Genomic DNA, 15612 nt, shown 5'->3' with positions numbered 1-15612 from the left:
CCTTAGCACAATTTATTTAAGTAACCTTATACAACAGGGAATTTCTATACTATACTCTACTATAAAAACTTTGTTTTGATTACTATTATTTTTGTGCTCACGACTGTATAATTCTAGTGTTGCAAAACGACGCGCTATGTGTGCGTTTTTCTATTTTCAAATATGCCAGATATACCAGATATACCATACATAGCCAGAAGTCAGCTAAACGGGCAACTGCGCGCGATTGGAAGCGTGAAAGAACAGCCGGCGGCGGCAGCGGCAGAAATTAAATCAGTTTTTGCAATATAAATAAACGCGAGCTATAACCCGGCGCGCGCTCTAATTTATGCATTACCGCTGTTAATTTTCACTTCGAGTTTCGATTCGGTTAAAGAAAAATTGGCAAAATGTTCTGACTGTCACTTAAATAAACGCCGCTATTATCAAACACACGCCCGCTTCCCTCTCCACCGCTCTCCTTGAAGCCGGCTGTCGCGTGTTTTTCCATTCAGATTAATAAATTCTTCAGATTCCGATCAACAAATCAAAATGCAGAAGCTATTTAGACGCTTGATGGACCACCAATACCTGACCAGGGCCCAGATCAATGGCTTCGACAACTACAAGGTGGGCAAAAGGATGCTTGAATAGGATGTGTAGGCGGCGACGGCGGCAGCGGAGGCAGCTGTACCATCAGCAGAGCTGTCGAAAAATTTCCAAGAAGTCCAAACCAGTTCTTGGTACTCTGTACTTGAGTTTATTAAAATCTATTTTTAGAATCGAGACCAGGCTGAGGCACAACATCCCGATCAAGAACGCCCGTAGATCCGTGGAGTTTCCCGCTTTAATTGATATAATTTATTTGCTTACAGTACAGCGCCATCGACACATCACCGCTGAGTCAGTACGTCATGCATCCCTTTTGGGATTGGCTGGTCAAGGTAAGGGGTTTGCTCTGCAAAATTATTGCCTGCAAAAATCGATAACTAACGCCCATTCCACCCCTCCAATCGCAGTTCTTCCCGCGCTGGTTTGCGCCCAACCTGATGACGTTCCTGGGCTTCCTGTTCAGCGCCATGAATCTGGTGCTGCTGTCGTACTACGACTGGAACTTCAAAGCCAGTTCCGGCGAGGAGGGCACCACGCCCATTCCCTCATGGGTCTGGCTCTGCACTGGCATTAATATATTCGTGGCCTACACGCTGGATGGGATCGACGGTAAACAGGCGCGACGCATCGGCTTGTCCGGCCCGCTGGGTGAGCTCTTTGACCATGGCTTGGACTCGTACACGGCCATGCTGATACCGACCTGCCTGTACAGCATTTTTGGCAGGAGCCAGGTGTACTCTGTGCGGCCGATGCGGATGTACTACGTCTGTCTGACAGTCTACTTCAATTTCTTCGTGTCGCACTGGGAGAAGTACAACACGGGGATCCTGTACTTGCCCTGGGGCTATGACCTGAGCATGTGGGGCAGCACGGCCATGTACCTGGTCACCTGGTGGATGGGTTTCGAGCGCTGGAAGTTCGAGCTGCCGCTGGGCTCCTATGGCACCCTGCCATTGGGCAATGTCATGGAGGCGGTGCTGCATGTCAGCGCTATGGCCAATCTTCCGCTAGTCATCCTTAACGTGTACAAGTAAGTCGAATGCTTAATGTAATAGTTGATGCTTTACTTTAACGGCCTTCTTATCTTAGTTCTTATAAGCATCGGACTGGCCGGCTTTTATCGTTCTGGGAGGCAATCCGACCGATGTGGCCCTTTTTAACCTACTTTATTATTCTGTTGACTTGGCCCTATGTCTCGCCCAACAACATCATGGAAACGGATCCGAGAGCCATTTTCATGCTGAGCGGTACCATCTTTTCCAATGTCAGCGTGAGTACCAACTAACAAGGGCCAAGGGTACGATACATCTCATTTCATATAATATCAAAATGTGATTTAATTAGGCTATGCTCAAAAATGTGGGTAAAAAATAGTCATTTAAAAATACAAATTAGTGTGTATAATTTGCTTTATCAAAACAGTGTCGCGTGTGAGGTTGAATCATATAATAATCTAGATAAGGGCGGGGTGTGTCGACGTCTGTAGTGGCCCCTTTTGGCCTGGAGTTAACTGCCAAACAACTTCCAACAACTTTTAATGAGTCATTTGACTTTACCCATATCGACATTCGACATTGATAAAACAAAAAAAAAACACAGTCTGAAAAATATTTCTTCGAAATGCCGCCCTTTTGCTGCGGTGGTCGGCGTTGCGCCAAGGATTCGGAGCAGGAAAAACTGAACGAAGGACAAGGTGGCGATTCAAAAGATCTCGTTTACACCACCACCGCAGAATATGAGCGTCCATTATCCCTGAAGTTCTATGCTCGCCACGACTGGCCATATTTCAATTGCACAGATAGCGATATCCGGCAAATACGGGAGAAGCTTGACCCAGACTCACTGAAGAATGCCAAAAGAATGGCTAGCGTCGATGAGGACGAGGAAGAGAAGTATGAGCTGAAGCATAGCACACCTCAACCGATGACCGTTAACCAGATCTATGGCTGGTACTCGGATCGAGCTCACCGCTACCTTAAAGAAGACAGAGGCACATTCGTCTTTCCCCACGAAAACGATCCGATGATTGAGCAGATCCTACGAGACAAAATACACACTCACTAGAGGAATGTGTGATTAAAGCTTTACCATTTTGACGAGTTTAAAATTAAAGTCAGCATATATAGTTAAAGAATATCCCACTTATGCTCTTATTATTAGTTACATTAGAGAAATTGCTTGAATTGAATTGAATTGAAAAAGGACAGTATCTTAAAACAAGTTGCAATTTAAAAAATCATCCTTAAGGTTGGTGAATACAAATATTTGTTATTATCGGTTTTGGATAGTGGTTATATCGTTAAGTCTTGCGTAACTCTCTTTTGCGATACCGCATAGTTAATTATATATATATACATCTTATACAATATTTATCCGTAAGTACGCGTCTTTTTATATACATCCCTAGTTAATACTTCTATGCCTACTCGACCTCATTCTCACATTTAATTTGTACTTTTTTGCAGTGTCGTCTGATCGTTTCCCAAATGTCGGTGACGAGGAGCGAGGCTTGGCACTGGCAGACTCCCATGTTCTTGATCTCCTTCGCGTTGAGCCTGTGGCTGCCATTGCTGGAGAGGCCGCTGCTCTACATGCTGCTGTTGGTGACCACCCTGAGTCACTGGCACTACGGAGCCAGTGTGGTGAATCAGATGTGCGATCACTTTAACCGCGTCTGCTTCACAGTGCACAAAAGAGTGCCGCTGGAGGATAAGAAGACGCTGTTCAGGGAGCCGATGAAGAAAACTGTCTTGGATCCGTACGAGGGGCCGTCGAAGAAGAATGAGTAGACAAATGCCAGCTATATATGTGCATGCGTCTTATCCGGGAATTGCGTCGACCTTTTAATTTTAGCTGCGATTTTTGTTGCACGTTTTGTCTGTACATTATGGAGGCTGTTTAGTTAAAACGATCGATCTTGTGAGATTATGTATAATTTGTCATATAGTTAGAATATATATTTAAACAACGGACATCCTAGTGAGTGCTGCAGTAGTGTTTGGAGCCTGTTTCGGCATATCCCAAAGGACTTTTAACGTAATGCTCTCTTCCAATGAATACCCTTAAACTTAAACTTATAATGACGACTACTTTTTCTGTATTAAATCTTTACTCTACAATGACCCATCGTAGTAGATCAATTGCATGAACAAAGGCATTACAATTATTCTGTGTTGCTGCTAAGATATCACATAAGTATTAGTTGATAGATAACAGACATGTTCCAGTCCATCAACTCAATTATGCTTTTAACTTCTTTTTAACTGTATTGCAAACCAAATATTAACTAAATACCTAGAAAAACTATACAAATTACCGCAAAGCTCGCTCTCGTCATCTGTATTTCGGTGTTCATTATATTCGTCTAGACATAATCGAATAATTTTCATGTGCTACGCCTAATTTAATTCCATTGTTTTATTTATAACTGCTACACAAAAGCGAATACATCAACGCCGCCACAGCAATAATTCTAAACTAAAATAACCGCAAAGACCTCTAATTATTTGAACACACATAAGCGTATTCATTATTTTTAAAGTAAACCTCAATGTCATTCAACTGTAGTAATGTGACGTCGTCCAAAGCGCCACAGCACGCTTTTATCGTATGAAACCTATTCGTGAGGTTCACATTGTGCAAAAAGCAAGACAGTATACAACAAATAAAAATAAAACAAAGTATTTTGAAAAGTTTAAACCGATTTTTGTTGATAAACCCCTTTCCGCTTGATTTATGCCTGCTCGCTGACCATTTTAATCGAGATTACGCATTGCAATTTAAACATTTTGACAAATTCATATGTAAGTATCTTACAAAACAAAAACAAATATATTTTTAGGTGGTAATGAGGCTGTTTTTAGGTCAACAATTTACAGCTCTTTCGATACTCTTAAGTTAAACTGTATTTGATTTAAGTTTAGTTAGGCTATTAATGCATTTTTTGAGCCCACTTTTATATCTTAAAACTTGTTTATGAAAGCAGGGGTTCCTAATTCCATGTCCTTCATATTGAAAGCATTGCAAAGGGTTATGATTTTAGTCAGAAGGCGATATGCCGACTGCAAAGATATGTACATATGTTTTTAAACTTCAGCGTGGCGAAGTTAGCTTTAGTTTTAATTTTTATTTGGTTCTATAAATAATATACTACTTCGCATCTGATATACATATGATCGGCAGCTGTCTCTGGAACACTTCAATTAATGAATAATTCCCGAAATCTCTATAGAACATTATTATTTGTGAGCGCCGCCTTAGGAGTACATGAGTGCTGCACCTATGTTTAATGAATCCATAAATCAATCTTAATGGAACCCTCATGATCGCATTGATATCGTTTGCTCAGGTGACACCAGCAGGGGATGCGCAGTACGATTTATGTACGTGTTCTGCCTTTTAGCCGTCTGGTGGTCAATGGGAGAGAACAAAACGCTTCCTTGTTAGCTATTTGGCGTTAAATTTCAGTCCGAAACCCACTGTGCCAGGTGGTGAGTACCGCTGTGCCTCTAACCCGTCCACCCCGCCTAACGGCTGGCCAGTATCAATAAACAGAGACGGACGCCCGGACGACTGCTACCAAGTCACGCAGTCGAAATGGGCACGGCCAAACAAAAAGAGACGGGCCACTAAGTAAGTGGCATAAATAAAAGCCAAAACCAGAACGAGAATCGAGCATCCAGAAGAGAGAAGAAAGCCGCAGCAGCAGAGGAGTCACACGCAGAAAAAATGAGTCTTCAGTAAGTAAAATGGTAAATGTTACATATACTTCCGAGAAATAAATTAAATATTAAATTAAATAAAAAAATACATGAAAACATATTGCCAAAGGCAAAGGATATTTTTTTTTACAAATTTATCAACATTTTTAAATATCAAAATATATTGTAATTTATTTTAACTGAAAATAAGTTTAAAAATCTAGACATTTTAAACTCCAAATGGTTTTTCTATAACTTAATTCAATTAAATTTAATTTAAATATTATATTTTTTTATATTTCTCTTAGTGTATGGGAAATGGCAGCGCCAGAATATGAAAGTTGCGCCTGCGCCGACGTCGACGCTGACATCGAAGCTCTCCCGTCCGATTAGGAATCAGTTGCGAGGCAGAAGCGCACGAGTCCAGAACGTTAACCGGAGCAACCTAGCATCATCAGCGCAAAGAGATGGCCTGGAAGACTTTCCTGCTACTGCTGCTAGCAGCAGAGACGCTGGTCTCTGGCACCCCCTTGGTCTCCACCACGGAGCCCCTGCCTTCCCCGGCACCGGCTGCCGGTGTTGAACAGAGCCTCAACATCAAGGAGGAACATTTTCCGGCCACGGCTCCGCCCCATGCAATCGAGTCCAGCGGCACCAGTGGCCAACCCATTGCACTGCAGCCTCCGCCCATACCAGCGGCCGCCGGATTAGAGGACACAGACTCGTTACGTCGTCGGACCATCACCTACGATCAAAGACAGGAGGGACAGTATAATATACGCGCCGATCTGGAGAATTTCATGATCCTGCTGATTCCACCTGGTCCGCAGGAGGGCATCAGCCTGCTGGAACTTTTGGGCAGAGGATCATCCAAATCGAGCGGAGCCAGCATACGCAAGCCTTCCCTTAGAAGCAATTCCTTGAAGTCCATCTACCAGAAGAGGCAGAAACTGCAGCAGCAAAAGCATCAGGATTCCTTGCCAGCTGCGGCTCTGCCAGAATACATTGAGGGTAGATCCCCCTACCACGTGGACATCTCAGCTAGTGATCCCGAGCAGGCGCAGCGTCTGCAGCGCCAACAGGTGGACGTACTCCCACCACAACTGATTCCCATGCCGCAGCTGATCAAACCCTTTCACCTCGAGGCGGAGCCGGAGTTGATCCAGGCCCTTCCTCCAGTGTCCGCCGGCAGTAGCAGTAGCAGCAGCAGTGTGGGATCGAATTTCTTCGAGGGTTACAATAACCCCGCATCCCAGTATTTCCGCAGCTCTCGCTCCCTGCGCGGTGACAGCTACCTTAATACCAATCGCCTGTCTGGCGGTGACTACGGCAGTAGTCCGCGCTCCATTAGTGCTCCCATATACCGCAGCGAGTTTGGTGGTGCTGGTAATGGAATGTATCCCCCCATCGATGCCCCATCTTACTTCGTGGACCAAGCTCGCAGCTCCTGGCAACTGGACGAGGAGCCCACAAAGGTGCAAGCTGTCGAGCCGGAGATAGTCAGCTTCGATCTACTGTCCGACGACGATGACTTGACCGATTCCCGGACCCTGCTCCGTGACGGCTTGGCCCGCTGCGCCCGTGGAGAACGTCGGGATAGCTACGGGGCTTGTCGCCAGATCGAGGGCTACTAAGGGAGGAGCGAGAACTGCCAGACTGCCAGCCTAAATGTTAGTTTCATTTTATTTTGCACACACACACACTCTAGAGTTAAGCTGAAGAAATTGTCTTACCAATAAATAAAAAGAAAAATTAACCGTCATCCTTCTTCGATATTTATTGTAATAATTAAATCATTATATATGAACTTGTGCCAAACTGTAAATCAACGCTTAGACGTTCGCCTTAGGCCAATGGCGGAAGTGGGCGCTCTGATGATAATGATGAGCTGAAGGATGAGGCCATCATCTTGACAGCCGGGGGCCACTAGTGGCAAGTGCTTTCCACATATTAAAGGCCAACTGCTCCATCATAATTTGTGTGGAGATTTTCTATGCGAAACCAGTTTACAGAGAATGATGATGATGCTCCCGGCCAGCCTCTTCCTGTGGCCAAGTCATTGAACCTGCGCCCAGAACTGCAGCTAGGCGGGATAAGTGGTAAAGTCAATACAGCCACGGAATCGGACAGACATATTGCAAATTAGTATAGTTGTGATGATTTTCGATTTCTTCTAAGCTTAACTCGGAATCGAGGTTATTAGGTTAACATTTACGAGCTCATTTCAAGTCCAAAATAACGCGAGGAATAATTAATACTAATGCTTAAATTAGTTTACTATATATTTTATTTAAATTCCAATCAAGTGCTGCTTACCAATACCATTCGTCTGATTTTTATAGCCGGAGATAAAAAGAGATCTTATGTCTTCTATCTCGCATCTCGTATACCTTGTGTGGTTGCTAGGAAGCATTAGAAATGCACATTACAGAAGATTCCCACAGTACCCTGGCAATGCGGAAGTCTTCGGTCTGATCGGCGGCCATTCAACTGAGTCCAGCAATCGGGTTTTCGTGGTCTTCTAGTCCAGGTGGGCTTAACTTACCTTCACCGCCACCAAGAAACTCGACTCATTCGCAGCACACCGTTGGAGCATATCGGTCCTGTGTCGCCTTCCGCTGCTAGGAAAATGTGCAAGTTCACCAATCGGCTGTTCGTCTTCGCCCTGTTGCTACTGGCGGTGGGTGGGATTCGGACCCAACCCGCTGGTGGAAGGAGGAACGTGGTCAGCGACCTTCTGGAGGTTTTGTATGAAGACTACAACGACAACGGTTTTCAGCGCGAGGACGTGTTCTATGACCAGCGGCAAAAGGGTGCGGAAAATCTGAAGTTGAGCGTGGATGGCGTTGTCATCGGCATGTCTCCTCAAATTGGTTCCGACTGGCTTTATTCAATGGCCAAATACTACCTAAGTGCGTATTGAAAATGGTTTCACAAATATTCCCATTAATGCGTATAAATACATATTCCCTAGGTGAAACGATGCTGCGTCTAACTACACCCGAGCCAGATACCAATCAGCTTTATGAAAAGGAGCCCATTACAGAGAAGTTGGAGTCAGGCGATGATGAGAATTCCACAAGACTCCATGAAAACTCAAATAGTGATCCAGAAAGTAGACAGCAACATATTGTATCGTCGAACAAATCCACTCGGTGAGTAAATACATTTGGAACTTTTAATCAGGAAATAACCATACTGATAATATCTTACGTTTTCGCAGTACTCCATCATTGCAACTGTTGAACTTGCTAAAGATGTTTAAAAGTTCAAAAGCCTAACTTGCATAAAACGTACTTTGAATTCTTAGCAGATCTTTAGTTGTAAGTTATATTGTAATCATTTTTGGAATAAAATGAGTATATAAATTTACAGTCTCGATATAAGTGATCAAGTATTGGATGCTTGATTTAGGCTGCCGTAAAAAGTAGGCAATGGTATTTATTTCCGGGGCGTTAGTATTAGTGCAGTATTCCAGGTATGTAGGTAGGCGGTTAGTCTCAACATGCATTTAAAGGGCTTTCTTTACGAAGTTTTTTTACTAAAAATAAATACATTAACTAATTGTGGTATTTTTTCTACAACACAAACATGCTAAAAACCATTATTTTGTTAATAATCTTAGTACATTTGAGTAATTTTAGAAAATTGTTAATTTATGCAACTACTAAGTGGGGGTGCCACTGACAACGGATGTTGGTTTTTTCTTACCTTATCGCCATGAGCCTCTTTCTTTCTTTTTCGCGAAACTCGCGGCGTTCTGCAGGTGCGACGCCCTGAGGATTGCGGATGACACACGCAGTGTTGCAGTGGGCCAGCGGATTATATGTTGGGGCAGCAGGCTCGTCGTCCCAGTTTTCAGCGGACTCCACCACAAATTTTTTAGGTTCCGACTCTGCAAACGAGTCCATTTGTTCGGACTTTATACTTTTAAGACGGTCTGGACAATTCTCGAGGTGCGTCTTAAATCAAAGAAATCACGTAAGAGTCGAAAAACAGTACATTCTTATTGTACCCACCTTCATGTCATCCGCCGAGTACAAATGGGTATTGTTAAAGGCGCACCGGACTAACTTCGAAGACGGATAATTGCGGGCACAGCGTATCAAGTGCGCGGCCAGGCGGCTGGGTAACAGGATGTGAGACTTGTTGTATGGACACATCACGTAGTTTTGGAAATGCGGTACGTCTTTCGACATTTTATTTATATATTAATTTAATTTTTCTTAGTAAAAAGAATGACTAGAATTGACAGTTTGCTCGGCCAGTAGAGCTGGAAAGAAAGGAAATTTAACATCGATACTATTATTTCGATTTTTTCGACAAAACATCGATAAACAATAATGCAATCGAAATACAGCCCACGTGGTAAGATAGGAAAACAGTATTTGAAATTTGAAATCCATCTATCTATGGAAGACTTTAAAAAAAACTTCACAAAAATTTGGCTGTTTTCTGTACCACTAATTGTCTACATTTATAAAATTTATAGCCTTTATATTTTGTATTCTTCTTATAATCTTCAATATTTGTTAATTCGAGGTCGCTAAATGGTTTCAGGATTTCCGGGGTTTTCAGCTGCCGATAGTTTTAGTCAGTAAATTTTTTTATGAGCAGAATTAAGTTTCTATCTCAATCAAAAACGTAAAAGATAAATTAATTGTTGTTTAAATTTCATTTCATTTCATTTTTATAAGGTACCTTAAACATCGATTCAAGCTTCCACGATTTTAACAAACTTTAACAGATTATGAAATGCCCTTTTTATTTTTGATTCCCGATTGGTTCACAAACATATTTAAGTTAATTTTATTGAAATGTATTAATAATAATAAGCTTGTAACGGCAGTTAGAAGTACCGAAAAAAATACCAAAAACTGTGACAACTCGATAGCAAGCGTAAAAGTATAATAAAAATATTTCGCTTATCGATAACCAAAATATTATTATTTCTTTAAAGACCAGCTTTGGCATTACTTTACAATTTTCGAAATATATCAACCACTGCGGCCTGGCAAGTGGTACCGTGATTTGCAAGAATTTTGAGCCACGAATACTCAGGAACATTCCAGTGGCTAGTTTGGCCAGTATATAAACCGGCCGCCGCTTCGTTGCACTTGTATAAACAAGCGAACGAGCAACTACGACGCAGTAGTCGGGAGTCCAAAATTTAGTTTCGACAAACAACAAATTCGTTGCAAGAAATCAAACAAAGAACTTAAACGAGAATTATTTAACGAAGGAAATATTGTGAAAATGCCGGAGAAGTTGCTGAAAATCACCTACCAGGGCGCAGGGCCCCAGAAGAAGCTGAATGCATATTTGCGTATGCCATCGCAGAATTACACCATTCTGCGTCGCGAAATCGACCTGTATCTGTTTCAGGAACGGCAGTTGCCGAAATGCGAGATCAGGACCTTTTGGATTGGTAAGTATTACAAAAATTCCACAAAATATTCTAGAAACATGAGAATAATGCTGTGCTATTCTACATCTACATATTCTATTCTACAAACATACATATGTACATAAATTACATATGGCAGTTCGATTTTGTAACTGCATTTCGACATTGCACCCAGCAGTGCAGCTCGTCTAGCTTTGAAATCTAGGATTTTTTTGTATATATTAGTAGCTAAAACAGGTGATTCCTTTGTTGTAGCTTGTACAGATTTTTCTGAAACACATTCAAGTTGTATATTCTAATAAATGTATTTATTTCGACAATACTTTTTAAAATAAGATTTGCATGTTGGCCTTTAGATCTTTCGTCACAGTCACGGGCCTTTATTACATTCGTGTGTAATAAAAGTGGTTGAATATCCGTCGATCTAAATTTTGAAAAAAAAAAAAAAAAAAAAAAAAAAAAACTGAAATCTTGACATGAAAAAGCCACATAAGCATATTTAAAACTAGTATTAATTTAATATTTATTTGCAATGCCGGTTCGACCAGAAGTCTTGCTATTTTTCGCAGCTAGTTCTCTTTGTGATTCACCTGAAAATCACACTACGATAACAATAATAATGACTCACTCCTTATTTTTTGTTCGATTTTCCTTTCCCTTTTTTAGATTCTGATAATGATGAAATTGAGATTGTCAACCAGAATGACTATGAAATTTTCCTGGCTAAATGCGAGCACAACATGCATGTCCAGATCGCTCCCTTGGTGCCCGTCCAGGAGGAGCAGCAGCAAGCGAAGCAGGCTTCCAAACAAGAGGCTTCTGCTCCGTCGGCCGACGATCCAAGCAACTTTATCATCCATGACCACGTCGAGTGCGACGGCTGTGGTTTGGCCCCGATAGTGGGCTTCCGCTACAAGTGCGTCCAGTGCAGTAACTTTGATCTTTGCCAGAAGTGCGAGGCAGCTCATAAGCATCCCGAGCACTTGATGGTCCGCATGCCTACCAATGATGGACCTAGTGTAGTGGAGGCCTGGCTGACTGGACCGAATCCTTGGGGGGGACGTCGCTGTGGACGACGATCCAGGGGTCACTGCCCGTTTGCTGCAACTCAGGCGGCTGGCGGTGACTCTGCTCCGGCTGCAGATTCTCCCCGTGAAAGCCGACGCGAGCGCCGTCATGCCCGTCGTCACGGGGGCGTCTTGTCCCAGTTTGTTGAGATGATGACCAACTTGCCGCTTAACGAACCTACGGCCACACCATCGGCTGAGCCGCAGCAGCCCAAGGCAGCAGATGCTCCAAAAGCGGAGCCGACTGTGACCGCACAAAAAGCAGCAGAGACCGAAGCCCAGACTAATGAAAAAAAGAAAACTTCTGAGGCACCAACCGAGCAGCCTTCGACCACTCCAACCCAGGGAAGCACTCCCACTACTCCAGTGATCAACTTGGAGAACCTGTCCCAGATGGTGCCACCCGAATACATGCGTGCTGGCATTGAGATCCTGAACAATTTCAGCGAAATGTTCGCCAAAATGATCGATCCTACTGAGTCGTCCGCTCCTTCTATGGCGTCTAGTACTGAGGCAACCAAACCAGCAGAGAAGGATCAATCAGGCAGCCAGTCGACGGCATCTTCTGCCAACCAATCCAAAGCTCCTTCTGTAAACCCATCAGGGGCTCCCTCTGTTGCTGAATCCTTCTCAGAGGCAGCTTCCCTTGAAACCGAGCCATTGCTTTCCAAGACAACAGATGGAACTGCAGTGGCAGGAACTTCGCTGGCCAGCGAACCAGAGCCAGAGAGTCGTCGTTCGGAGAGCTTGGACCAGGACTGGCAGGTCATCGATAACGCGTACTCTGCTAACAATACCAATAGCGCCAACACTGACGCCCTGATCAATCTGGAACAGCCGATCAATCCCCCAACTGCTGCTCCGCAGCAGCCGATACGCGACTTTGGCCAACTGGGCGAACTATTGCGCCAGCACATGAATGAGGAGGCTCGCATTGCACAGACAACAGCCAACACTCAGACCGCTCAGGTGGATACGGTTAGTACTTCCACCTCGACTACATCTGTGTCCACCAACAGTGTCGGCACCTCTCCAGCAGCTCCCGAAGAGAAGCGTAGTGTGCCTGTCTATCACACAGGTAAGTCAACTGGAAATCCGGCAAAGGTAGCTTTATTAATAACCTCCATTTAATTTCAGATGAACGCATAAACTCTGCCATCCATGCCATGATGGCCATGGGTTTCAGCAACGAGGGCGCCTGGCTCACCCAGCTGCTTGAGTCGGTCCAGGGCAATATACCAGCCGCTCTGGACATCATGCACGTCTCGCAGAACCGCAATTAAAGATGAGCTTTCAATAAACATATATATATCAAATATGTATCTTTAATATTCCTAAGGTCACCCTATGAAATACGGGAGTTTATTTTATGTTTCCAGTTTATTTTATGTAGTTGTAGTTTATATTCCGTGGTGATTGTATAATCCCGTATGTATGTATTTTACGTTGTTAATAATCAAAGGAAAACCATATGTATGCAATATATAATCGATGTGAAAAACCAATAAAGGCACAAAGTCAAAAGTTGAATTCTTTTATATTATATTAATAATTATGTATTATACTGATTTTCTATAACAATAAATTCTCTAAAAAAATAACCCCCCACACTAGCTTTAAGTAAATCATGATTGACATTGATGCCACCTAAGACCTTTACGGACTAGATAACGAAACTGTGCAAATATTTTTGCACAGCTATCCAGAGCTTTGAGCTTATCAGAGGTGCCACAGAAACAGCAATTGATTTAAATTTAATTTTAAATGTTTCTATGTTTATGCAATACAAAATGATCTATGCTATTACTTAGCATATCAGTTGATACGGAACCCGCAGTGATTCTGTGACACCCTATATGGTTCCATTCAGTATTCGATACACCTACAATACTTGTTTTTGGAACTCTCGTTTTGATGAGGTATCGATGCTTCCCCAGAGCAACAACCATAGTATTTCTATAAGCTCAAAGATCAACTCTGGCTTCTGCTGTTGTCTCAGGACCATAAATGTATTGCCCCGCAAGTCCAATAATATCCCGGGCAAACGTACGAAATTCGTAATTCACAGTTGTTATGGTAGCGATAAATGTAAAGAACTTGAACAGCTTCTGGTGGTGTGGCTTCCACTGTCTCCGACCGAAGCCGGTATTGTACCCGAACATTTGCGACACCATTAGGGCGATAAATCCAGCCAATCCGAAGAATCGATGAAGTAGTTTCAAGGCCAAGGCACTACCACCACCACCGCCGTTGATGAAATACAGCGGAAGACCACTAAGAACGCTGCCCAGCAAAAGACCACAGCCGAGAATGCCTAATCGGGGAAGATATGGGAATAAATTAACATTGTTTTTTGTGTTTCGTGTTTTGATCGAACCCACCATAGAAGCCGTGATTGCTGCGAAAATGTCTAACTGTGGCATTCGGATCTTCTCGTTTGCGCTCGAGTTTCTGGAACGTCTTAATGGCTATGCCTCCAACACCGACCACAAAGGACAACAGGCCCAGTGCAGCATGTAGACGGTTAAGGTTCAGTGGTCCCAGCCAGGATTCCAAAAAATTGCTGTTTCTCACCAGCAATGCTTCGCCCATTAAGAAGACAAACTGTAAGAAATTTTATTTTAAAGGATTAGAAAGGATAATTTTTAAAACAGAATTTTAGACATATTTTCAATTGATATCGTATAATAGTATGTAGTAGAGTTTCCATCGTCCCCTTTTATATATTTTTTTTTTTTAAATTGAATGAGTACTCATGGTCTGAAGGTCCCGAGTTCGAGTGTTTTAAAAATGTGAGTATATCAGTGTGCCTTTTCTAAGCTCAAAAAATAGTCCGTTTGACCTCAAATTTCAGTAATCTTTATATTTTTATAGATAACTATTCGGTCTTGAAAACAAAAAGACTTTGTCTTAAATCAAGAAAACATAATCTTCATGAAACGATTTTAAAATAAGAACTATGTCTTTTTAAATATTTTCGATCTTGGCAAACTTTTTAGTACTGAACTTGAGATAGTTCAGAACAGTTTTCTTTCTGTGTATTTCGTATGGTGAAATAGTATCTATTTTTTTGTGGAAGTATGTTTAGATATAAATGTATATAATATAGTAAATGTATATAAGAAAACTTACGGCGATTGTGCAGTAGAAGGCATGACCCGCCGTGTGCTCCAGCTTCATCACTAGACACTTGTACACAACGGCCACGGTGATGCCCGCCAGTAGAAAGTGTGAGATCAACGAGCAGAAGCCAAAGTAGAATCCTCCATAGACACTGGAAGAGACGGTGGCAGCTCCCTGAATTCCCAAATCACAGACATCGCCCAGACATCCATGTACTTCCTCAGTCGTCATATTGTTACGTTAGGAAAATCTCCTCCTTATCTGCTACGTGAGATGTGCACGTCGAAGTGATAAAGCTCGTTGGTGCTATAAACCGATCGCGACAACGCTCCGTTCGATGTGAGTGTTAGAACGCGTTTGACGCTCTGACGGCACCGAACAGCTGGAAAAAAACCGCCATCGATCGCTCGCGTTTCTCTCTCCTGGTGGTGATGGTGAATTCCGGGCCGAGGCTGAAAACCCCCGTTCGTGGCTACTGGAGCGGTTCGTTTGCACGGATGACTCAGCGGATAGCCCCGTTCACGTGTCTTACCTTGGAGCGGGAAAGGCGGCAGCGGTAGCAGCAGCCACAGGTGGTGGTGGCACTGATCGGCATTGGTCTCCGCCAGCCGCCAGCTGACTGGGATTGTGCGAATATATTGTTATTTTTGGAGCATTCTAAAACCAGTTTGTGAATTACCCAATCCCAATTAATACACTTTGTCAAGGGTATTTATCCAAATTA

General features: G+C 43.0%; 7 protein-coding genes and 1 long non-coding RNA gene across 11 annotated transcripts; 6 read left to right on the top strand and 2 right to left on the bottom strand.

Annotated features, from left to right (window-relative positions):
* The first annotated feature begins 164 nt into the window (after nt 1-164).
* On the top strand, nt 165-7053 carry LOC110185953 (ethanolaminephosphotransferase 1). Of its 4 annotated transcripts, XM_086841065.1 has the most exons (7): nt 165-609; nt 855-923; nt 999-1621; nt 1681-1861; nt 3057-5081; nt 5133-5330; nt 5600-7053. In XM_086841065.1, exons 1-5 carry the CDS (start codon nt 532-534, stop codon nt 3378-3380), a joined length of 1275 nt encoding a protein of 424 aa, XP_086697191.1. In that variant the 5' UTR covers nt 165-531; the 3' UTR covers nt 3381-5081; nt 5133-5330; nt 5600-7053. The 4 variants fall into 4 exon arrangements, with proteins under 4 accessions (XP_086697191.1, XP_086697190.1, XP_086697193.1 ...); XM_086841064.1 differs by having other exon boundaries at nt 3057-5342; XM_086841067.1 differs by lacking the exons at nt 5133-5330; nt 5600-7053 and having other exon boundaries at nt 178-609; nt 999-1239; nt 1304-1621; nt 3057-4290.
* LOC110185955 (uncharacterized) lies at nt 2085-2727 on the top strand. The gene has a single exon (XM_020954973.2). It carries the CDS (start codon nt 2212-2214, stop codon nt 2653-2655), a length of 444 nt encoding a protein of 147 aa, XP_020810632.2. The 5' UTR covers nt 2085-2211; the 3' UTR covers nt 2656-2727.
* LOC110185975 (uncharacterized) lies at nt 5759-7053 on the top strand. The gene has a single exon (XM_020954997.2). It carries the CDS (start codon nt 5759-5761, stop codon nt 6923-6925), a length of 1167 nt encoding a protein of 388 aa, XP_020810656.2. The 3' UTR covers nt 6926-7053.
* Nucleotides 7054-7731: 678 nt separating this feature from the next.
* On the top strand, nt 7732-8663 carry LOC110185816 (uncharacterized). Its single transcript, XM_020954822.2, has 3 exons — nt 7732-8203; nt 8266-8446; nt 8515-8663. Exons 1-3 carry the CDS (start codon nt 7921-7923, stop codon nt 8570-8572), a joined length of 522 nt encoding a protein of 173 aa, XP_020810481.1. The 5' UTR covers nt 7732-7920; the 3' UTR covers nt 8573-8663.
* On the bottom strand, nt 8589-9575 carry LOC110185817 (gametocyte-specific factor 1 homolog). The gene is made up of 3 exons (XM_020954823.2): nt 9311-9575; nt 9003-9253; nt 8589-8832 (listed from the first exon to the last, which is right to left on the bottom strand). The coding sequence occupies exons 1-3, from the start codon at nt 9488-9490 to the stop codon at nt 8817-8819; spliced, it is 447 nt and encodes a 148-aa protein (XP_020810482.1). The 5' UTR covers nt 9491-9575; the 3' UTR covers nt 8589-8816.
* LOC147644778 (uncharacterized) lies at nt 9134-9659 on the top strand. Its single transcript, XR_015273521.1, has 3 exons — nt 9134-9272; nt 9351-9474; nt 9522-9659. It is a non-coding gene; the product is annotated as an uncharacterized LOC147644778 (long non-coding RNA).
* Nucleotides 9660-10170: 511 nt separating this feature from the next.
* ref(2)P (refractory to sigma P) lies at nt 10171-13289 on the top strand. The gene is made up of 3 exons (XM_020954799.2): nt 10171-10719; nt 11365-12843; nt 12903-13289. The coding sequence occupies exons 1-3, from the start codon at nt 10548-10550 to the stop codon at nt 13046-13048; spliced, it is 1797 nt and encodes a 598-aa protein (XP_020810458.2). The 5' UTR covers nt 10171-10547; the 3' UTR covers nt 13049-13289.
* Nucleotides 12958-15511, bottom strand: LOC110185796 (uncharacterized). The gene is made up of 3 exons (XM_020954800.2): nt 14898-15511; nt 14147-14369; nt 12958-14079 (listed from the first exon to the last, which is right to left on the bottom strand). Exons 1-3 carry the CDS (start codon nt 15117-15119, stop codon nt 13730-13732), a joined length of 795 nt encoding a protein of 264 aa, XP_020810459.2. The 5' UTR covers nt 15120-15511; the 3' UTR covers nt 12958-13729.
* Between the last annotated feature and the right edge of the window lie 101 nt (nt 15512-15612).

This window comes from Drosophila serrata, unplaced genomic scaffold, assembly GCF_035046125.1.
Source record: "Drosophila serrata isolate PLE 108 unplaced genomic scaffold, ASM3504612v1 contig_100, whole genome shotgun sequence".
Classification (NCBI taxonomy): Eukaryota; Metazoa; Arthropoda; class Insecta; order Diptera; family Drosophilidae; genus Drosophila; species Drosophila serrata.
This window is presented reverse-complemented; position numbering and strand designations above follow the sequence as displayed.